Here is a 25,277-nt window from a genome sequence, read left to right on the forward strand (position 1 = left end):
TGTAGTGAGAATCAACTTGTTTCTCGTATTATCTTACAGAGAAAAAAGTTGTTTCCATCTTATTAGCTATCAATATTTGAATATTGGTAAGAGGTATAACATTTTAATGTATTTTCTTAAAACTAGGACCAAATATTTTTAAAGTATTAGCTAAAAATACAATATCTATTATGAATATTAAACAGTAAGTCCTGCAATCTCTACACAATATACTAGAACACATAATAAATATCAGAAGCGTTATCGTGATCAACAGTCTAGTATTTGCTAAATAACTGATGATTACACAGGATAATAATTCACAATTACTTTTAGTTCTTGTCAATAATGGGAATGCTTAATTGGATAAGTGGGATATATATGAATCAACTGATTTCCTAAATAGCAAATATTTGTCAAGCTTGGAAGTCACAAATAATAAAAATCTAATTCTGACAATATATTGATACTTCTCTTTTTCAAAAAGGAACAAAAAACCTGGAGGCATAAGTGCTTAATTCCACCAGGTAATTTCTATGGCTGTTACACTAATTCTCTACAAATGGTATTTAGACACAGGACAGGTTTGCGATGTTTCATTTATGCTTCTAGACTCTGAACATGCAGTTAACATCTACACTCTTTCTTAGACTTAGCAGCTAGCAGTGCTTCTCTATGATTGCCTGGGTACCTTCAGAGTTAATTCTTGTCTTGACAGATGTTACTGAAACAATACTCAGTAAAAAAAGTTCTCAATGATATTCGTAATGGTGTCACAGGTACTTTTTCTGAGGATTGTGACGTACCTGTGTACTTTGCACAAATGTATTTATAGTTGATATTTAGCAGAAATTTAGTTATTTCCCTTCATTTAGTGACAGAGGTATAATAACAAGATAATGAAAACTTTAGCTACTTTCTTCAGTGGCCAGGGCAGACTGTAGAAATTTGTTATTATTGTTTTTCTTGTAACAAGTCTATTCAAATCATCTGTGTATCACAACTGCATGTTACGAACAAATTAGCTTAGCTTCAACATTCACTGATGCATTTTATTGCATGATTAAAGCCATATCTTGCACACTTTTAAAACTTACGCTTTAACCTACTACATACAAAGTTACATTATATGACAGTGGAGAGCTATGAAATTTATTTCTGAATTATATAGCTGCTTAGCTTCAAGCATGATGTAGTGATAATTACTTCTGAGTTGTAATTAACTGGGCAAATAAATTGTTAAATTTTAGATGCTGATAAATAGGAGAAGGAAGCTAAATAACCATAAACTGTATGCAATATTTTAACACTAAGGAATTCGCTATGAGATAAAGTTACAGCAAACACGTTTATAAAATGTCAACTAAACAGAAACATTTATAAAAGATCAACTGAGCACAGACTATGAGACAGCAGTAAAATACATTCTCACAGAATGGTTAGAATTCATTGCAATATAAGGTATCAAAAACCTCAGTATTTCAAAAATTATTCTCGGTACAGAAATTACATATAAGGAAATTTGTTCAAAGACAGATATTTCTGGCATACTTTCAACCAAAGTACAAATCACAGTTGAGAGAAAAGAAAAAAGAAACATCTATTACATACAGAGAAGCTGATGTACATGCAAAATAAGTAAATTGGTGAGGCAGGGAAAGGAAGAGAAGATGAAAAGAATGGAAAATTAAAAAAGACACTTACTGGGGAAAACCACATCACTTTAAGAATCCAAATTGTCAAAGAAAAATTCACCACTAGGATGATAAGCAGGAGGAGAACAAACAGGTAGAGGCAACGTTTTCTCCAGCCATAAATTCCAATTTTGTAGACATATTCATTCTTCGGCCTCTCTAGGCTAGTGCCTGGTGTCGTTGTAGTGTATTGTTCACGTACCATCTGCTATGTAAAGGAAGAAAAAGGACTGCTTAGTTTCTTGATGTAAATGAAAATATTTTATAATACTCCTAGGAAAATAAGAAGATATAATTGTAATAGTAAGTTACTAGAAACTAGAAACTCATATGAAGTTTTACCTGGAAAGCATTTTCATCATGCCCCACTTAGCTTACATCTTGGATTTCGGAACACACAACGTGATATTTTAATATATGAACTGCATAAACTGCTGTTTTCAGGAGACTAAAATTTATTTCTTCCTATAAAGAATGGCAACATTTTCCTCCCATTTGTCACAATATTCTAATTCTTCCAGTACAAAATATTTCACAGGATTGTATAATAATCTGTGGTTCACAGAACAATATTATTTTACTGTAAAATTAGTTAAAAGTTATAATGGTACCTTGGAAGCACAGGTTTCAAAAGACTTCTCCATACTCTATCCTTGACTCAGTAATAATATGCATTCTTTGTGTTGCCAAACTTAACTGTGTATCAGTTAGAATGCCAATATATATTAAGCTTCAGAATATGTATGTAAAGAAATGAAATGGTTCTCAATTCATCAGATGATGATTTAATGTAAAGATATATCAACAATAAAAACATCACTTTATACTATAGTTCTTAAAGAGGCATTCTTTGAATTTAAAGAAATCTTAAAGGATTGCATTTCCTTAAAACTTGAGGATATTCACTAAGTTCCACCTTTACAGCACAGAGATCACCAATAATTCAAACCATTCATTAAAATTTACAGTTTCAGCCAAAGGAATAAAAACTCAGCAGCTGGAGCTGCTTATCAAGAAAAACAGTGCGTAATATCTCCTAATTCACACTGATAGAAAGCAAAAAAAAGCCCAACCCAATCATGGATGTCAAAAAGAAAATAGGTATTGTAAGATCAAGCCCTTCTCATGGGCCAGGTATATCCACAGGCATCTTATATCCAAAAACTGGTCCACTTTCCTACAATAAAATGCTCCCAAATGAAAGTGCCTTCAAAAAGATTTTATACAAGGTCTCCTCTCAATTCTGAATTTCCTCCTATCGATGAGATCCCCATGCTCTGCTCAAACAACTTTCAAAACATGATCAAATGACACCCTTGCTCAGCTGCTGAATTACTTAAGTAAAGTTACAGAAGCTCTTTTCAAGTTTTCTGCAGAGCCATCCTGTATCTGTAACAAGCTTGTGGTTCTCAGTTCTAACCCTCATTTTAAAAGGATGTCATCTTTTGTTCCTGTAGCTTCCTAGCAAGACAGAGAATGCAATGTAAGTTTAAAATTGAATAGAAGTTCATGTATTATCCCTTTATATATATCTCTGCAATAGTCACCTTATTTCTGCACTTCCACTAAAAAAAAGAAAAATAATTTGTTGGTTTATATTAAAAAATTAGACCAAATCATAATGTAACTTTGCTAAATTCACATTATTTCTGCACTTCCACTAAAAAAAAAAAATTGTTGTTTGTTTGTATTAAAAAATTAGACCAAATCATAATGTAACTTTGCTACAGGCATTATGGTGCAATAATGCACATGATATCATAATTAATTTTTTTCTGTTACCAGTCTCAGTTGCTCATTGTTCTTATCTCAATCCACGACCTTTATCTTTTGTACATCCAATTCTCCTCTCCAGCCCGCTCCAGCCAAAGAGGGAGAGGGAGTGAGCAAGGAGTGCGTGGTTTGGAGTGTATAAATGGAAACACTAAATCAGAGGATACCATTCTTAAACCATGACAAATTACATATAGCCTAACAGAGGGTACACAGTTTCTCACTGTTTTCTTCATTACACATAATTGTTAAGTATCAGTTGAACAAAAAACAAGACAGATGACAGCTACGGATATTTCTGTAGTAACAGAAGCTCTCATCACAAGACAGACTGCTTTGCCTGTTCCTTGTGTTGCTGTTTCCTACATCTTCAAGGTAAATTTTGCAGTAGAAGCACCATTTGCCAAAGAATTTGCCAATTAATTTTCACATCTTCCAGTTTTATGCGGCCTCATCACAGTGGTCTCCGATTTTGGAATTCATTTCACAGTTCAGCATTGATTATCTAAGCCAGTCAACCTGGACTCCCTTCATGGTCAATGGAGATAGATATCCCTGCTGGGAATTATTTGTCTGACTTATTTTAAAGGTGAATTTTAGACATGCAATGAACTGTACCTTAGATGGGTTTAACTTCTCTTCATCAAAAGAGAAAGAAAGCAAGCATGGGATGACTTTCTCATATATATGTACCTGCATGTTTTAAACACTCCAAACAGAATGATTTCCAGAAGCATGTAATTTAGCAATAAGACAGGATTCCTGTTCTTCTCTGTTCCAGTTTTACCCTGTTGTAAAATGTTTATTTTGCGAGCTGAGGGTTTTAAACATAATGTATTATGTACTGCTGTTTAATGAGGTGAGGTCAAAATCCATTACATATTTCATCAAAAAGCCTATGAGTTTTGCAATTGTTTTCAGCCCTTGAGGAATTCCACAGGGGACATCTCCCAGCACAGCATCGTTCACTGCATGAATTATTTTTTCCTAACAGAAAACAGTTCTGCTGTTCCTGAGCATTAATAATACTGCCAAAAATTGCTTTGGTCCTAGTAAATGGGCAATGCTGGCCTAGACAACTGATTGCTTTGAAAAGGATTAAGTTTTTCTCCTTAATATAATATTTCATGATTTTAAAGAAAATTAGTGGCCCAGTAACAAGTAATTACAGCAGAAATCCTTTATGAATTGATACCACTGGACTGCTTCTTTTGGGAGAATCAGCTTTCCCCATTACTGACTTATATGTTCATGAGCGGAAATCACACAGGAAAATAATTTTAGACCTGTCTGGAGAAGTCAGAGAGAAATAATTTTATATGTTTGGGATGTTTTACAAAGCTGGGCTGAAAGGAAAACCTTAGATAGGCAGATCTCACAGTTGGCTTGTGAAGTCTGCCAGGATTCAAGATAGACTCTCAGAAGAAAAATAATAGATTTTTAGCACTCCAATGAACAATGTGGTTTGTAAAAGGAATAACCATGAAACTGTAAGTTGGTTGTGCAGGAACAAAGTAAACAGATGCCAAGAAGGAAGAGGCTACTTAGACACCTGGATGTACACAAGTTAGTTGAAGAAGCAAGAAATCTGCAGAATGAACAATGGCTTTGATAACTGTTATCTTTCGATTATTTTACAAGGAAGCAGCCCACAGTGACTAAGAGTAAGAACAGTACGGAAAACCTACAGTGAAGATAAAATGACAATTTAGTTTCAGAATGAAAATTCTTACATCTTTCAAATGGGCCACAAAAACATCGTGTTTGCATCAGGTCAGCAGTACCACAGTAAACAAAAGTCTGCTACTTAACTGGAACAGGAATTTTTTGTGTTCCTATTCCAGGGTCCCCACAATCAGATGTCAAATAAGATTAAGGTCAATTGCTTGTATATGTCTTATGCTTTTTTGTAGATTTGGTCATAATTTATGGAATTGAGGTCTATCATGATAGTTTGCTATTTAGAAGTATTTTCTAATTGTCATAATCTATTTTACTGGGATCCATTTAAATCCAATTACTTTTTGCCTCTTTGTTGCTTTAAACCAGATACTGAATGCTAATTAGCTGCCAAAAGGTTTATTAAAGATTTTAAATGAGAGATAAAACTTGTGGATTAGTACACTGTAGATGTTGAGGTCATGTGAGAATTCTCATGTGTTCAGGCATTACCTGTATGTATTGCATGTAAGACATGAAATTCACGCCTATAGTAATACATATTAGCCACCGATGAAAGAACTGTATGTTCTTTACATTATGCTATTAAAGCTGCCCTCTAAAAATATGTAGCCATGACAGCACATTTCCTCAGCTCTATTCCACCCTTTTCCACGCAAGACTTAGAAACTGGCCTGTGTCATTTGCATGATTTAGAGGTCTAAGACATTTTTTATTAATATTGAAAAACTGCCCATCAATATTGTTACTGTTGGACATAGGTTAGGTTGGGCATCAAGTTCAAAAAGCTATTCTGACAGCTCTGGAATATTCATTTAAGAGAACTTTGTTTTGAAAAAAGAAATTTGCAAACTTATCTGTAAGCCTGAATACTATTTAAATTAAATAAGCAATATAATTTTACTTCAACTGTAAAAATATGTTTTCACCATTTTTGTTCATAAATTTTTATGTTATTTTCATGAACTTTAATAAAATTCTCCTTAATACACAGTTCAGAACGGTATTACTCAAGTACTTTGTCATGTTGTCATAAAGCAACTAAAAATAATACTAGATTAGAAAACATAATTTAAATATAGAACTGCTTATTTGGTTAATACTACTAGCTGTAATATATTAATAATTAAATAATTATTAGCATTTTATATTTTTGGACTGTTTCCAACTGTGTTGGGATTTTCAGCAAAGAAACACAAACCTTAGCACTCAATAGAACCTTTTTAAATCAAAATTAAGAAGAGCCGGTGAGATTTCAAGGAGAAGCTTGCACTATTGTTGCTCATACTACATATGTTCTTCTGAACAGTCATCAGTGTTTCTACTCTTCTCTCTTTACGTGAAATATATTTATTCACATGCAAGAAAATTCACAATGGAAGAGGTGATAGAGCTAAACTAAAACAGATCAGTAGAAAGAACATTTTAAACACTAAAACTAAATTCTTGTGCCATTATAAAAAAATTGTAAACTGAAATTAACCTGTCAACTCAAGCAAGGGAGAACTACTTTTATGATCTGCATATGGTATCTTCATGGAACATTATGTTCATTAATGGTATTATTATACAGTATGAACATCAGAAGTACACCAAGACTTCCCACTTCGGTGGCATTCAGGTATGCACACTTTTGTCTTTAGGGAATCAGTCAACTGATTAATCAACAGGAAAGAGGTGCAATTGAAGTATTTTCCTGACAGATGAAACACAGTTGGAGCAATCCCACTGTTCAAAGAAAAAGATGGAAAACCTTTGGAATCCAAATGGAAAAGCTTTCAAGACAAAACCAGAATGGCAGGGAAAACTCAAACTCTCATGACTAAATGAAAATTTTCCAATTCCTTTCAACCCTCCCTCATTCCATCATATTGTACATCATGCCCAACCTCGCTTTGCTGAAATTTTTGTATTATATAGAATATTACAGTTTGAATTGTAAACTAGTGTCATCAGCTAAAAAGAGCTGGGTCCCTGAAGCATAATTTGTGGAAAACAGCAAAGAAATTCATATGACCTAGTTAACTGTTTGCATACCCTGCAGTGCACATTTACATAATAACTATGACATAGTCACAATTAACAGCTTTGCACACTTTAAATGCCACTGCAACAGCTGAAAGGTAGTCACTGACAGCATAGGATAAGGGTATATAATTATTATTATTACAGAACTATATAAAACAATTATATTACAATTATATCAATATTATTTTATTAATACTATTAATTTAATATGCTATATTAAATTATTTGTCTAATATCTAATTTTGACTGTCATTTAGAGCAAAAAATGTTTTTTAAACTTTATTTTTTATCTTTCAACATGATTTATTTTCCTCTTTAACATATTCCCAAAACATTAACCAGATTGAAAAAAAAAATAAAATTACTCCCATCGGAATCAAAAGACCAAGCAAAAATACTGCACAGATTTTTTTCTGCAAATTATTTTTAATTTTTGTGTACTTTACTAACATTTTGAGAAGTAGGTAGTTGGTGGTATGAGAAATCCCACGTCATCTAAGTGTTTTCTTATTTACTGTTTTTTGTGTAATGAACTTCCATAGTTTCACTGTGCAAAACACTGTCTTGTCCTGTTGAATGTCATTCATTGTTTTGCAACAGGGTATATTACTACAAAGACATTTTAAAATGTTAAACCTACAACAAATAATTAATCTCTTCTTAGTTATGAAGTTTTTATTCTCTAATCCCTTTGAGAAGGGGCCTTGAGTAGGTAATAAAACTGCAGTTGTGATCAATTTGCTTTGATGAACCTAATTGTGAAATAAATTTTGCCCTCTGAAGTCCAATACATTTTTTTCCCCCATAGAAGTTGCTCTTCAAGATGATTTATTTTTTCCTTGAAGGACTGCAAGTGTACCAGATACATAATGTACCGCAGTCAATATCAGAACAGAAATCACTGCAGAGCCTTCTGGCTCTAAAGTTTCTCTCTCTAAAACCGAAGCCAGAGTAAATTTATTCCACTAGACCCCTCTTTTTCTATAATTATGTATTTAACAATGTATTTATAATTAGGCTAGGTATCAATTAAATTACTCAAATTATGAGTCATTAAAGTCTTAGTTAAAGCTTTCAACTGATATAAACAGAGAAAGTAGAAAGAGACTGCTTAATCTGCATGTTTGATCCTCTACACTGACAGAAGACAGGAGTTTGTTACGAAACGATGTTACTGCCTATGTTACTGCATTCAATTCTTCATGAGGTGGTGTGAGATAGTCTCTGATTCATCATATAACGATTTTACCAGAACAGAATCACAGAATCAAAAAACATGAAAGTTGGAAGGTATCTCTGGAGATCATCTAGTCCTATTCCCTGTTCAAAGCGGGGTTAACTGGCATGAGAATTGTTTACTTACTCGAACCAAAGGTGCAACCATACTTTATTAGGAATAAACTTCCTTCAAAAACTCCTTAGCTCAGCATACAGCAATAGCTCAACTGAAAACATGAATTCCAGTGAACTCCCAAACTTTGAATTGCTTTCAGGTTTTCTGGTCTACAGTAGTTACACACAGTGGGTTCAGAAGTCATGTAAATACTGATAAAAGTGAGCACTTAGAGACTGACAACGCTGTAATTTTCAGCCTTGGTGCATGTTCTCCTCCCTTACTAATAATGATGAACAAGTCCCTAAGGAAAGAATTAAGATTTCTGCTGCAGAAGAAGGAAAGATGGTGAGAGAATGGTGTGACACAGTTAGCAGGGTAAGAGGAAAAGACAACTCCTGTTGCTTATTCTGGGAAGGTATGCCTGAAATTAAGTGAAGGATTCCATTAGTCAGTACCTCAGGAATACCTTATCCTCAAACTGAGGCCTGAAAATTAAATACAGTAATTCACATATATATATAATTACTTTAGTTTATAAAAATTGTAACAGTTCTGCACCTTAGCAGTATCTTTCAAATATTAGAATGAATTACAGAGGGATGATTATCCATTGCTTTTACATTACTTTTTCTGATGTATGAGCAGAAATAAGAATGAGGAGAAATAATAATGAAAGAGGAATGCAGAAAATGACACTGTTAAAAAAATTATCTTTGTTGGTAATGCTAATAAGCCTGTTCTCTATAATTAAAACCTCAAATTTATTCACGAATCATAAATAATACATCATACACTCCTACAAAAAGTTCCACAATAATAAATATCCCTTTTAATCAATAAAGAATGTATTTTGACATGGAAGTTACAAAATAAAAACAAAGCCTAGCAAAAAATTTGACATTTCAGTCATTTAATGAAATTCAAAGTTTTACTCTTAATACTATATTTTTACACCCCAAGCTGCTGTATCTTCAAAAGCAAAACATTCTGACCTGGTAGGAAGTGCCAGAGAAAAAGTAAGGACATGTGAGTCTACTGTTCATTTCCAGGACAGCTGTATGGAACAATTCCTGAATTCTCAATCATACATTAAACCCTATACTGTCCTCCAAAGAAAAACTCTTTATCTTGGATTTACAATATAATTAGCAAGTCCAGAAAATTACAGTACTTGTGGGACAACTGCAGAAAATAAGTATTTTTAAGACATTGCCTTTGTTCTTTAAGAAAAACTGTTTCATATTGCATTACAATGGACTAGGAAGATGTCCACAATACCTTTGGAAGCCTAAGCTTATGGGAAATGATTCTATTCAATGAGTGATCCAATACAGGAATTCTTAGACGTTACAAATGGCCACAAGACATGAGGGGCAGGTCCTCAATACATCTCATCATGAAGCAGGTCAGACATATTATTGGAACAGATAGGACATCATTTATGAACATGGTAATAATACTCTGAAACAAATTTGGAATTTGTGTTGGAAGGTAACTATTTCATCTAGGAGGACTGCTGAGAAAGAGTGAACTCAAAGCCCAGTTTATGCTCATCGCTTTAGTCAATAATACCTGAAACTGGTAACAGGGTACAAAAGGGAATAAAAGGAGACAAGGATAGAGGACCTGTGTATGCTTGCTATTGTTTTCAGTTGTTTCTAAAAATCCTTTAAAAACAGCAAAGAAACAGTGAAACCTTAATGAATAATTTTTACTATAAACAGAAGGAGTGATGAGGCCTAGTTCTATATAGATCTGTACATTTTATTCTTCAAGTGCTATGACATCAGTGCAGTAATCTTGTTACTTCTGCTCTCTCTATGTTCTTTATATAAATTTCCTGAGCCAAATATAACACACATCAGTACTAGCTAGCTTGAATTGTGTGTTCTGACATAGTAGATACTCTTCAAATGCCAACAGAATGTACTAGAACAGAGTTTTCCTTTAATGAGGGCATGATCTCATAAGAAACTTCTACTAAAATTGAAAAAAACTTCATTACCCTGAAAACCTCTATGCCTTTATTTTATCATAGTCATATTTGACTGCAAAGTCAAAAGATGGAGAGCAGTAGAAACTCTTAGGTGAACAGTAAGTTGAATTATGTCACTTTAATTTTTCAAAAAAAGAAAATTCAAATAGAGTGAAATACCAATAGACAGCAACAATTTACAGAGTAAAATTTGACATAGCTTTTACAAACAGATTTTATTTTAAAACAAATAACTTTTTCAAAAATACATATAACTTTTTAAAAAAATTATTAATAACGAGATCCAATATTCAACAACAATAGAAAACATAATGAATGATGTAGTCAGAATTATTTTTTGTTTCAGTTGCTTTGTGTAACTATTTACTACTAGATCTATCTATCTAGATAGTTCTATATATATCTAGTAGGATATCTACTAGATATATCTATCCTACTAGATCCCACTTGATAACAACATATTGACCTACACAAATAATCAAAGAATATTTTTTATGTTTATTCTCTTACATATGAGTTTAAAACGATAAAAGGAACTATATTGGAGCAGATCATTTAGCTCAATAGCCTCTTTTTGATGTTGACTAAAAGATGATACTGATGAAATAATGGAAGCCTTCTTAGAGATCTCCATCATACTGTTTTCTCTCTGATCCTGGTAATTCCTTTCCTAGGTTGTGTTGTCCAGCTTGTGTGAAAGCAGTACTATTCATTTTGTTGCACTTACTGCCTTCCTCTTAACCTAGTCAGTTCAGATATGGGGGAAGAACAAAACCAGCACACAGGACTCAAAAATCAGATTAAATTACGGAGTTGAACTCTACTGTTTCCCTGTGAATTCTGAATGTTTCATTCTATGACAACCAGTGGGCACTGAACTGGTGTTGTCAACGCACAATCCATCATAACTGCAGGATCTCACTATGAAGTTGTAAATAGTTCAGAAACCATCACTTTGCATTTGAAGGCTTTTTTCCTGCATGCACAAAACTCTACATCTACCTAGCCTGAATCTGATCTGCCATTTTCACTTCCGATCACTCAGTCTTGAACTACCCTTCAGCAAAGTCAAAAAAGATGCAACCTGCATAGGGGACTGGTAGGTGAAGATCACTGGAGACTTCCTTTACCAAGAGATAGCAGCACCCATCTGCTGACTCTACTTTGATGTCTAGGAAGTTCTGAGTGATCAGATATAGGATATTGCAGGGACTTCTGAGACTTATCAAGCCCTTGCTGCTCATTAGAGGGGCAGCAATGGTACTCTTATTGCTCAGCAAATGAAGAGTGATTACAGAGATCTGAGAGAGTGGTAAAGGGTTTAAGGACTGGCTGGTTTTCCCCTCAATCCTTCCGGGAAAGAGAAAAGGAGTTGTTAAAGGAGTGGACATACCCTGCATGTTAATAGCTAATACTTAACTGGTGTCACAGGCAGAGTTTTCGCTTTTAAAACCACAGGAGTGTTTTTAAGGATTGAGAACTATTGAGAAGAGATGGGATCCATCTGATCAAGCTGGGTAAGAGCATCATTGCTAATTTAAAGAGAAAAGCATTAAATTAGGTACATCAGGAGAGGGTTGCTATAGCCTTAAGGGAAGTGAATCCATTGGGGGCAGCAAAGAAGCATTCAGATGATTGTATGATGGAGAAAGATCTTTCCCTTTTCTTATAAAAACAGCATGACTGTGGCCCATCTGCAGTGTCTGTTCATGAATGAATACTGCACAGAAAACAAGAGCAATCAGAAGTTCATGCACAGCTTCAGACCAATAATCCCACTGGAATTGCAAAAATATGTTGGATAGCCTGTATGACTGGAAAGCTGCAATGGATGGATATGTGCACTGAGGAAAGAAAGGTTGGTAAGGCAAGCAGGAGGAGGTTGTGTTTTGTGTATAAAGGGCTGAGTCAAATGCATACAGTTTTGCTTTGAAACAGAAATGAAGACATTCAGGAGGTTATGAGAAAGATGAAAGGAGAAGTGATGTTCTGCTAAATCTCCTTCACATCCTTAATCAAGCATAGCAGAAGGAGGGACTAGATGATTTCCAGAGGCTCCTTCCAATATAAATTATTCTAGATATCTGCAGTCTTTAGAGCTGGCCTTTTATTACCAACGGTACTTAATTTATTTTATTTCATTTCTGTTTTGTTTTTCTTTTCTAGAGGACTTTATTGAACATCATCTGATTTTGAATATTTCTATACACTTTATTTACACATCCCCTATAGATAACCTCCTTCTATAGTCCTTTTATTCTGGAATAGATCCTTTGATGAGTAATCATAAAGTGGAGTTATATGACAGAAAGAGCTCCAGTTTCTTCCATACTCAAACACAAATAAATTAATTTTTCATAGTCCTTATATCCTTCTCCAACCACTCTTTTTAGAGTCTTATTCATTTACCATACAAACTAGCTGGTAGGTTTTGGCCATTCTCATGTTTGAGGAAAGAGTTTTCATCACTCATGTTGTTCACTGTTCCTCAAACATTTTTCCCCCAGTGGTATTGTTTTTGGATTTAATGTGCCTGAGCTCATGATCTTTTCTGTTTTGTTAATTTGCACACAACTTCAGATTTGGGAAATTCTTTTACCTATTTCCCTTAATCTGCTGATTTGCCATGCTGGGTTACTTTTGCCTTCTCGAACTTTTTTTCATAGCAAGCATATATCCTGATCTGTACATCCAACATAATTCTCTTAAATATTTTCTGGGATGCTTTCAGTTTACTTTTTGGTCAAGACTTCATCCTTTATCTTTGAACTTAAGCACAATTTAAATGTGGATTTTTGACTTGAAATGTACACACAGAATACATTTTACATTGTTGACATGCATAACCAAATACCTTATTTTGTGCTGGAAAGAGAATGAACCTAAGTTAAATGTTAGATTAAGTTTTACCAACATTAAATATTGGTAACTTTGTATTGCAATAACATCTTTTCTTGAAGAACAGGTAATCTGTATTAAATGTGTAGTATTTCTGTAGTATTATATATATGTATTATATATATAATATATATATATATAATACTGTAGTATTTCTAATAATAGTTAAAAATCCCTGTCTTCTCTAGATAAACATAGTAAAGCCACACTTTAGGGTGAAACTCAAGTTTCACTTGAAAAAATATTCCTTCATAAAATGAGAAATAAAAACAATGTCATAATTTTAGGAAATCTGGATGAATAGGTCAAAGAATAATAAATCAACACACTTTTGCACAGTATACAGTCTCAACTTATTTTAGGAGTATTTATTAAGCACACAGCTTATTTGGAAAGAACATACTAGAACTCCCTTTAGGTCATCACATTCAAACTTTTATTATGTCATGTCATCAGTAATACTCCTAACCTGGTTGATTAAGCAGAATTCTGACTCCTTTAGAGTGGTTTGTATGTCTCCATGTGTCATCAACATTAAGAAAAGTTTATCTGAGTATTTGACAAAATGGATACATCTGTTTGTACTGCCATTTCAATTGCTGCTTTCAATTACTTTTTTTTGTTTTGTACTGTTACTGTATGACTTGGATGCTCTCCACTACTTTCCATTCCTCCTTTATTGTCAATGTACAGTATCGTAAGAAAAGAAAGTACCACAAAATTTTACTTTAACACATGCTAAAGTTAAACTTTGCAGACAACAGAATCTTGTAGTTTGTCTGTTTGAGTTGCAGTAAAAATGAGGTTTCTGAGTACAAAATCTTATTTTGTATAAAGGGCTATTAAATGCAAATAAGAATTGTTTCTGTGGTTTTCAATTTTCCTTCACTGGAGACAACACCAGAAATCTCAAAACACTAGTAGGCATAAATTTTTAAAAAATTTTTTTGTCATTTGTCATGCTTTTTCTGGTTGTTTATATACTTAGAAGTGTGACACACAGGCCAGAATTGCAAAGCTAATTCAGGGAAGGAATGGAAAAATAATCTTCATTGGTGTTGCTGAACACATCAAAAGGCTTGAAATTCTTTATAAAAGTGAAGAAGAAGCAATCCCTCTGATGGAGATAAACCATGAAAGAATCTCTGCTGTCATAATCTTGTGTGGATGTTTACCAGACAAAGAATAACTTCTGATACTTAAAAAAAAAAAAAAAAAAAAAAAAAAAAAAAAAAAAAAAAAAAAAAAAAAAGGCAACTACATAATTTTCTGTTTAAAAATACTTTTTAAAATAAAAAATATATATTTTTATTTTCCATGTGTGTGACAGAAGAGCTTTCCTATCACACAGCAATGATTACCCACAGCAGGGCTAAAATTTATCTTGTAGAAATACTGTTCCTAATGCAAGTCCTGCTTTGAGAGAGCTTTTTGCAAAAGTCCTTTAATATTATCCTCAGTGTTGTTCACAGAAAAAGTATTTCACGTTGCCAGTGCTGAGTAAAGGTACTCTCTGTGAGAGCAAAAAGAAACAGCTCTATTTAAGTATATAAAGTCACATGTATTGGCATATTCTCTTTTTCCTTGTCTTGCTGCTGCTTTTATGAAAGTTTTACTTCCAGGTAGAATGCTGTTATGTCTCTAGAGGCATACTTCCAGTTCATACAGTAGACTTCAGCCCAATTACAAAACAGATAACTCCTATTTGTGGTATTTTCCTATGTTGGTTGTGGACCTTGAAAAGCTGCTTATTTAGCCTTGATAAATTATTTCACGTAATAAATTGAATAATACTGCTATTCCGTGAAGCTTCTTTTTTTTTTTTTTTTTTTGAGTAGGGAACTAAAAATACACAAAAGAAATTAGGAATAGAACAACATGTAGAGGCTAGAGATGAAAAATAATCCTCATGCCTTCTCTTCCTAATTCAAGTGATGGATCACATGTAGGTTTTAAAAATAAGATAATTTGATGTTGTATGTGGAAAGTAACAATTATACATTTTTTGACAACTCAGAAGTAAACTAAGAATTCAAATTCACTTTCTTTTTCAGTAGAAGGGAAGCAAAATGCTTTTCTATGTATGCTGTCTCATTACATACTTTAAACCTCTGCCCTTTTCTGATAAATTTCAAATGTCAGTGACTACAAATTGATGTTATTCTGTTGCACTGCAGTCCTGTTCATAATAACTTTATTACTCATTTTTACTTACATGAGGGAAAAGCCAGTTAATTTAAATGTGTATTAGACACATAAGGAAATCATCAAAAGACATGTACTACCAAAGCCTTTTTTGGTGATGTTGACTCCAGCTGTTTAGGTAGCAACCGATTCTCTGTTTCTTCAGCAACTGTGACAAAGCAATAATGCAACGCAAGAAACAAAGAAGATGAAGAGCATGGAAAAAATTTATAAATACTCTTTTTGATCAGTATAAGACTTCTCGGACTAAAACCTATAGGAAAGACATATTGGATCTTTCAGACAGCTGTAAAAACAAATGAAGTGCAACCAAAACCTGAATTACTTGTTAAGTATGAAAGCATTCCAAGACAAATTAGAAGTAAAATCTCTTATTTGATATAACGTATATACTCCCTGTATCTCAAAGTGGAATTTTTCATATAAAGTATTTAATCCAAAATGGAAATCAGGAGATATTACTAAAATCCTTAACTTCCAATTAAAGTTGGTTTACAGATGTAAATCAAATAGTGTAATCTGAAATGTAGTATTTATTTTTAGCATATTTCTTCATTTTAAAGATTCCACTTTGAGTAACTGGAAAACAATTTCTATTTGGATCAAATAAGAAGCCCGTTATCTTCTCCAGAAAGTATGTCTGTAGCTTCTAAAGTTATTCTTGAGGCATACACAGGAAAAGATATTCATAAAACACAGGTATAACTTGCCTTTTTAAATTCCAATTAGACATTGTTCCTCAAATTTAGAGTAGTGCCTGGCACATCAGTTTTTGTTGTCTGAGATGTTACTAGAGAAGCAACCCAGAATATTTAAAAAAAAAAAAAAAAGGGAATTCTGTAACAGGAAGGTCTAATAACAATATCAGTATGCTATTTGCTATCTATGCATCCACTGCAGTATTATTTGCAATTTTGACCATAAATAATGAGAAAGACACTAGCTCCAGAGCTTTGAAATTTTTAACCATGGTTTGTGAAAACAAATTAAAGGCATTAAAAACCTGTTTGTTACTGACAGAATATCAATGAAATATACAATTCATAAAGAATGTGGGGTACTCACATAAATACAATGGTTTCATTGAAAATAGCTTACAAATGGTTTCCTCTCTATTATGACAATACATAAATAGTCATATAACTGTAAATATAGGAACCGCATTTCTGGTTTTGGAAGCATTATCTTCACACATGCATTGAACATAATTATTAAATGACCCATGAAATAATGCAGAAAGAAATACACTACTTTGTAATGCAGTTCTGTGTTTAAGCAAGATAGCAATTTTCAGAACCCTTCCTCAGTATTTTCATTAAATGGAAAATACCTACCATTACATAACAAAACTGAAAGTAGAATGTTACAGGAAAAAAAAGTGTTTGGGCTAAAAGAAAAATCCTTTATTACACCAACCAGCAGGGCTAAAAATTAGATAAGTTCTTTGGTGTATAGGCCCTTCATCAGGTCTATTTGAGCATTTGAGACAGAAAAATAGTCTGAAAATAGCGTGGGCAACATAGGACTACCATGTTCTATCTTGGTCTTGCTGTCTGTCCTACAAAAATTTAGGCTCTGCCTCCACAAAATTCTATGTCACATACTATATAAAACTTGGCTCTGGGTACCCTCTGGGTGAACTTGCACCACTTTAGCCCTGATCAGAACCAGAATATATGCTAGAAGTCTTGGGGTGCAGTACAAAGGCACAATGCATATCAGGATACTATTACATGAGTGTGGAGAGAACCAAACTTGACAGTGTCTTCTTTGCCTCATCCATACTGACTTTTGGGATTGTTTCCCACACTCACTCTCGTTTGGCACTCACATCAAACCCAAATCAACCTCTTCTTCCTTCACATATTGAAATCTGTCTTATCATTTTATTATCCCTACTGTGAAAACTCTCATTCAGGCAATCAATAACTACAGTCTTTTCTGCCAGTCTCCCAAATATCCTCCTGTGACTTTTCAGGTCATAGGGAATATTCACTGTTACTTTTTTGGCTTTAAGCTCTGAATCTATTTTCTTCCTTGTATTTCCAAGTAAAATTCAAGTAAAACAGTTAATTCTCACTGATTTATGGGAACTCTGTGTGGCTAGAGAATACTGCTAGCTACCAATTTCCCATATTTATTAAACTGTGATGCCCTCTTCCTCCATGAAATCTGAAACATTGCAGATTGGATCAGCTAGTAAGACAACCACAGGACTAATCAAGTCCAGGAGGTAAATAATAATAACAGTACAAGGAATATTCCAGAAAATCTGAATAAATTCTGAGAAACCTAGGAAAAAAATTAGGCTGCAGTGGACCTCTGAAGAACATCTATTCCAGTCCAAATCTGGACTGGAACAGGCCTTTGGACGGAGCTAGCTGTGTTCGGCTTTGCTGATGTAGCTTGGTCTGTGGTTAGGGTCCCTTACCACAGCTGTGCTCTGCTGACTCAGCTTCATTCCAGAGCATTTATTTTTTTAAGACACTCTTCCATTTTATTCTGCTTTCAGCAGTCTGGAAGCACCAGAATGTTTTTTTTTATTTAATTATTACTGCCCCTCACTTCAAACTCCTTCTCCTCAAAACTGAGGAAATGCGGTGCAGGGGAACTTTGCAGACATGTCTCCATCCATCAGCAGCCATCTCTGACTAAGGGTGCATGTTCCTCACAGACAGGTCTAACAGCTTGGAAATTCAACATAGGACCTGCATGGAATTTTTACATGAAACCGAGGCTGCAGTACTCTACACAGTCAGCTTTTTCTGTAAGTCACTAGTATCTAGAACTAAGAAGACAATGATGCAAGAAGTCTGGATAAAATTTAGTATCTGCCACTCGCACTGTGAGAAAAGGTAAGGTGAAGCAGAGGAAATTTCTGTTCCTCAGAGCACTGACAACACAGCAAATAAACAAGGAGCAACTGAAGAGTTTAAACAGTCATTACTACAAATGATTCTACCTCTACATGCGATTATTGACAATACATATATAGGTGACTCTTACAAACATACCTTCAGGATACACATACACACACAAACAAATGAACATGTCTTATCAAAAACCCTGCCTTTTATGGCTAATGCCAGCATTATCCAACACTCCAGCATATACCACACTCCATTTATAAAAAACACTTATGTACTTTAGTTTGTATTTCTCTTCATAGTCTTCTACAAACATAGTACTTCATCCACCACAGAAACATAACCAACCATGGCACAAAATGCAGCTGTTTAACAGCTTTTGGCAAATATAGAGAAAGGTTTTATGAAAAGACTGGCCCAGGTAGCCAAAGTTAGGATGAATTACATAGTGAGAATATTAATACCTGAGCTCAAAATTTGATCAGGATATTGAATTAACCGGTTATCTAAACTGCCATGATGCTTTTATCCTGGTTTAATAAATTAAAAAACAATCAAACCCTATGCAACATCTAAATCATCTGTCTCCCATTCATTTCCTTTCCTCCTTCAACAGCTTTTGAGTTTCTTGGCCAATTTCAACCAAATTCAACAGATAAGTGGAGATCTCAAATACTATTTTCCTATGAACTTTCTGAAAATGAGACAACGGGGAAAATAACAAATGCCATTTATGTCTTGACTGAGAGACTACAATGGACAAGAAGACCTTATTAGATATCAGAAAGCCTGTACAAGAGAAAGACCTTGTAAATGTCTCTGTAACAAAAACCCTTCAGTCAGCACTCATTAAACATGTAAGACAATCAACTTTGAGAAGTAAGTCCAAAGGAAATCCAGCTTACTTAATTCCAAGTCATGAAAATAATTAAAAACTGCAAGAAGTCAGGACCTGGGATTTGTATCTCATGTAAAAGGCATTACTTTCCACAGGAACAAATAAATCTCACAAGGCTATTCAGGCAAGAGGATCTTTGTACATCCAACTTTCTGTGCGTTTTGACAGAGGCTTGGGTTTGTATGATACATTATAGCCATTTCTTTCTTTCAGCTGTTCCTCCAAAACTCTTTTCCCTTAGCTTAAAACATGCATTTTGTGTGAGTATTCTCAACAGTAAGTATAATCACATATCTGTATAATTACAAACTATTACAGTAAGTATAAATATTGTATCTTTACATTATTACTAAAGCCTTATGATTATGAATAAAACTCAAATATACAATGTGCTTTAAACCACTGAGTTTTCAACTGCATGCTATTAGCAAAAGTATAAAGGTTTAGAAAAGAGATTTTAATTGGTTCCCTCTAATGGTGGGCTTAATTTAGATCCTTTTATTTTAATTAAACTCCATATAGTGGTTCTTACCCTATGGTGGTATCCTAGGACCACTTTTTTCTTCATTACATAATTGAAAGGAGGTCTGTAACTAATAGCAAATTTGTTTAGAAGGTAGACATTAATCTCAGCCTAAGTGGTATAATTTGTGACTGCATTACAACCATAACCTCCAAAATCTTAACTGACAACAAACTTTTCAGAACTCTATGGCACAAAGTTAATACAGTTCACTCAAAGAGATTACTAATTTGGAAGTGGCTATGCAGGTCAGAAGTCATCTCTCCAGACACAGATAACATCAGCCATACTTACCTATGCCCCCTCCACAGAAAATGGAGATAGACGGACACTTTTGGGACAAGAATTACCTCCTCCTCAAGCAGAAGGAGCCTTAAGACAGAAATAGTAAAAACACCTATACCTCTATAAAAGGAGCCTAGTGGACCGGTGTTGATGCAGTAAAATCACATTCCTACTCTTTTGCAATATCCTGTTTTAGGAACTTATGTTTTGATTCATAATTAAGTATGCAGTGCAAGCACCTGTTGGTGGCAAGACACCAAGTATCACCCGACAAATCATTTGATAATGAGTCAGTAATCCACTGACATCCAGTTAGTATTGCTCTTTCAAGCAGTGAAATTATCCAAGAGGAAATGTATTTGAATTCAAGGAGTTTACAGAATTGTCAAAGGAGTTCTGTATACACATAATTATAGTTCAAGTATGCTTCACAGAAGTTAGAACTGATTTTGGTCACAATTCATCAGGTGTTAGGTTATTATCACACTCTCAAGCCGAAAAGAAGTGTTCAGCAGAAGCATGGATCCATTCTTGAGTAAATTTAAGTTTCAGTATGTGGTAGATATACTGAGAAAAATTTATAGCCCCAAACATCAGAGGTTTACTACTACAAATGATATATTTATATAATTACAGTAATATAATATTGTAAAAGATTAAAAGAGTACTGAGTTAGCTTCTCAAAATTGAAAAAATGCAGGTTTAAACTGTGCAACTTAATGCTGCATTTAATTGTAAAAACAAGTATAATTAAACTATCAGAATTGAAAATAATTTTAATTAAACATAAACACATAATTTAGGCTCTAAAATAAATCACATAAGCATAAAAAATGATCCTTATATAATGCCAAAATCAGTCTGAAGTGTTGCACAGCAAATCAGATGGGGGAGAAGCTCAATACAACGACGTAATAAGCAAAGAGCAAACAAACCCAAACTCAATTATTTACATGCTAATACTTTCATATAGATATAAAAAATAAATATTAAAAAAATTGTTACGTACCGTAGGGATTTGAAACAATGTGGTCTTCTGAATAAACTACAATCAGTCTCTTTCCAAGAGAGAAATGTCTAACTTTTCCACTACTTTCAAATCTGGAGTGGAAGATATTTTAGGCCTGGCCAAATATCAGTGGAAGAAAATTCGCTCACATGTTTGGCTGTGTTTTGCATTCCATCCTGTTGCTCTGGCACAAAGATGTAGCTAATTATAATCTGTGACATAAGCGGACAATTCTACTGCTAAAATGGTTGTGTACTGATTCCAGAAATGAATTGCCCCACTGTAAGACATAACCAATCCATAGCGTGCACTGAAATGGCTCAACCTGTCACGTAATGCCAACCAACTGATTTATTAGAACCCGAGAATATGCAGCACTTCATAGAATCTGCAAGTAAAAACTATTATCAGAGTTCGCTGCTAACAGCACGCAATGAAAAATTAGAAAGAAATAAGGCTCTGCTTTCTTCTATGAATCCCTATGTAACTTTCAACTGAATTTTAACAGTTGACTTTTTGAAAAATTTTCATTTTCTTGCTAACATAATTCTAGCTATAATCTAAACTGGCTGGCATATAAAAAGTCTCTTTAAAAGAAGAAAATACATATATTATAATATACCTATAATAGCACATATAAATTTTATACAGAACTACACTAACAATTACAAATTTTTCCAAAAAGTTAAGCCTATCTTGGTATAAAAGACAGAGGCACATAAATACTAAGAGCTATATATATAAAAAGTCGCATATAATATATATTTTAAGATGAAATTACAGAAATTATGAGACATATTTTTTCAGTAACATTTAAGCTTTGAGTTCTCAAAAGCAGAAAAAAGAATTTCAGGCCAGCACTGCTTACATTAGACTGACTACACAACACTAGCCAACAGACTTTCTGTTCAATCTACAATATTTTAGAATCTGTTCTGGTAGCTGACCACAATTTAAAAAGCATTAAAACATACATTTGTAAGATTTACAGAATAAAAATTTTGTGCTATGTAAAGCATTGCAATCATTGTCCATATGCCTGGACAATTTCATTTCTCAAAGCACATTTCCTTTTTTCCAGCCATGCCCTCACGCTGTTATCATACTTCAGAAAATGAAGCTCCTATCAGACATTTAACAGCTGCAGATCATAAATTTAGGACTGACATAAATCCAACTGATCACAGGCTTACAAGGTAGTTTTTTTCCTTTATGAATTTGGTGGCCATTACTACTTTATCAGACTCTATTTACATATACAAATGGAGTTCTTTTCTATACAAAGGAATTAATTCACGGGTATCTGACAAAAAAGACAAATATTTTTCACAATAAAATATTTAGCAATAGCTTTAAAACTGCTTTTATCTTTAATCTTGGGGATTTAAAAAAGATAAAGGATGAGGAAAGCACTTGTATGTTGTGTTAACACCAAAGCTCTTATTTAATTGAAATTCCTTGTAAGTATTAGAGGAAGAAATCTATAAATGACAGATAATCTTGAAAGGTTCATTATTTAGTCATTATTTAGGTGATTGGGATTCATGTCTAGGGATTTCCTGCAAAATCTTTTGCTCATTCTTGGAGAAAATCAGAGAATCAGATAAAACTGGATACATGACCCTCAAAAGAGCAACATTCTAAACAGCATTTTAATATGTCTCCTTTTGGTATATTTGTAATTATTTGATTTCTGAACTTATAAAAAAGGGATGACTAACATAGTGCCCAGCTATAGAAAGATTAGATTGTATCACCCAGTAGCTGTCTTTATGGACAGAATTTTGTGTTATTTTCTGCATATGATTACTGCTCTTGGTCTAGATGCATGATATCCTTTGTTTTGCTCTTCTACCCATCTAATTTCTGAAAAGTAAAAATTCTAAAAATGAAAAGAACAAATAAATACCTCAGTTAGTATCTTCTGAAGTTCTCATGAAGTAGGACTGAAGCAAGAGCAACTGTCAGTGAGTTCTGTATCATCTGAAGGCAGCTGTCTTCCTATTTAAATTAAAAGAAGGGAAAGAGAAAGCAAAATTTTTCATGAGAATGGAGAAAGAATAAGATATATTTCTGAATTGCCCTTATGACTACTTTAACTGACAACATCTTACAAGTGATATATCAAAATTCACTGAGCTTAAAATTGTGGAACACAAATGAAACACTAGACTCTCAACACCTGTTCAAACTGCATATATTCATGACAGCAGAGTTTACAATAAATGAGAAATAAAAATTAGTCAAAAATCTATGTGCAAAATACATTAGTATAATGAACAGTAACTTCAATTATGGAGTTACCCTGTATTTGTACAAAAACTAAATTTTTCTCTCACTCTTCACAGTTCAAAAATGCAGATTCCCATTCCTCACCAAAATCTGCCAACTTCCTTTCCAATTGGTTTTTGAAAGTCAATGACTGATGACGTAGTCCTGTAAAGGTAACTAAGCAAATATATTTATCTTCTGCACTGTCAGAGTCCACTCACACCAGCACTTGACTGACCAGAAGTACTTGCAAACTTACAGCATGAAAAAAACTATGGAAAAAGATACGTAAATTGTGGTTTGAATATTCTGCCATTTTAATCCATTCTATTTTTTCCCCTCTAATTTTGTTGAAAAAAGTTCTGTGTACATCTACAAGATTTCAAGAATATCTGCTTACTCCTTAAAGTACAAGAATAAAATGGTGGAAAAGACAATGACTACCAGCTATCAGTTTAAATAATTCATCTAACTAAAAAGGGCATAGAAGCCATTTGGCCCTGTCAGATATTTTTAAGTCTGTGAGATGTTCAAAGACTGTGATAAGGATTTGGTAAGCAACAGGTATTTAAGGAACAAGAATTTAGAGAGTATGGGAAACAGAATTTATCTGAAATACTGTAATTATGTGGTAAACAGTAAAAATAGCTAAAATCAGGTTGTACGGATGTGTAACTCCAGATGATATGAGAGGTCTTTTTCAACCTAAATGATTCTAAAACCAGAAGTTTTGCCATAGGAAATATTAAAAGATCCCTTGCTAATGGTTCAGAAAGGTCAAGGAGTGTAGCAAAAGCAAATTTACATTGAAGATAAAATGCCACATATTTTGGGAAAAAAGTATGAATGCAAAAATGAAAACTAACCAAATTCCCAACCAATTAAAGTGCAGGATAATTTTATTAATGGTCAAAAAAATATAAAAAGTAATTATTTACTGGACATCTCTGGACTTTCAAGAAGAGGGGAAATATCTGAGTCGTCTTGGTTCTTGTTCTTTAGCATTTTAGTTACTTATGAACTTGAAATGATGTAACAGAAAAATCACCTTTTCAAAAACTATTTTTTCCAGTTCTCCTGACTTTCCACTGCTATGAGAGGATCCAATATGATACAAAACAAGAACTGTTGCAATAAATTTTTTTTGGTTTCCTTCCAAGAAGAATTTGAGTTGGCCATGTTTGATGTGCTTTTTAAATTTGTAAGGGATAGGACAGCCAGCCATTTACTGATAGATCAAGACCTTGCCTCTTCCTAAGAATAGGGCTACAGTGAATATTTAGCAAGGGATGTAATCTAAATGTGAGCAAAACAGTGAGACAAAAGAGTATTATATATTTCCCATATAAATAGAAGTAAACATTGAAAGTTACTCTTGAACCTACTAAAGCTATAAAAATGCAGTTGTTTTAAACAATTACAAAGTGGAAAATATTCCAAGAGGAATCTTTTGAAATATAAACACATGACCCACAAATATAAGGTTTTAAGGGAGATCTGTTTAGACTGCTTCATTATGTGATATCTATATGAAGGTTCAAAATAGCTTTGAAACTCAGAATATTTATGTTTTGTTTAAGGATGGACAAGAATAAACTAAAAGAGAAAAATCTGAAAATTACTATGCAAGAAAATATGAAAATAAAAGAATTTATTCATAATTATCCAACTGCTCTGTGCGTCAGTGCACAGCAGGTCCTTCTGTCTGGTTTCTAGAAGTTTTTTCCACCTGTGAGCATAAAAAACTGATTGTGGGTCTATTGCCTGATTCTCCTATCAGTATTTCAATCTCTGCTTCAGCTGTTATCTCTCTGTTCCTTGCTGCCACACCCATC

At 33.6% G+C, this 25,277-nt stretch overlaps 1 protein-coding gene across 5 annotated transcripts in view; it reads right to left on the bottom strand.

Annotated features, from left to right (window-relative positions):
• SGCG (sarcoglycan gamma) overlaps window positions 1-25,277 on the bottom strand; it is a 101,877-nt gene that overhangs the window by 45,548 nt on the left and 31,052 nt on the right. The window contains exons 2-3 of one of the 5 annotated variants that reach the window (XM_027884287.1): window positions 23,081-23,172; window positions 1,684-1,878 (exon numbers count right to left, since the gene is read on the bottom strand). In XM_027884287.1, coding sequence (XP_027740088.1) covers window positions 1,684-1,878 — 195 coding nt within the window. In that variant the 5' untranslated portion in view covers window positions 23,081-23,172. Of the gene's footprint in view, window positions 1-1,683; window positions 1,882-21,171; window positions 21,242-23,080; window positions 23,173-25,277 lie in introns of those variants that run through there. The other 4 variants (XM_027884270.1, XM_027884278.1, XM_027884297.1 and 1 more) reach the window with 4 other exon arrangements.

Source organism: Empidonax traillii, unplaced genomic scaffold (genome assembly GCF_003031625.1).
Source record: "Empidonax traillii isolate 1590-97213 ecotype Southwest subspecies unplaced genomic scaffold, ASM303162v1 scaffold9:size3134949, whole genome shotgun sequence".
In the NCBI taxonomy this organism is placed as follows: Eukaryota; Metazoa; Chordata; class Aves; order Passeriformes; family Tyrannidae; genus Empidonax; species Empidonax traillii.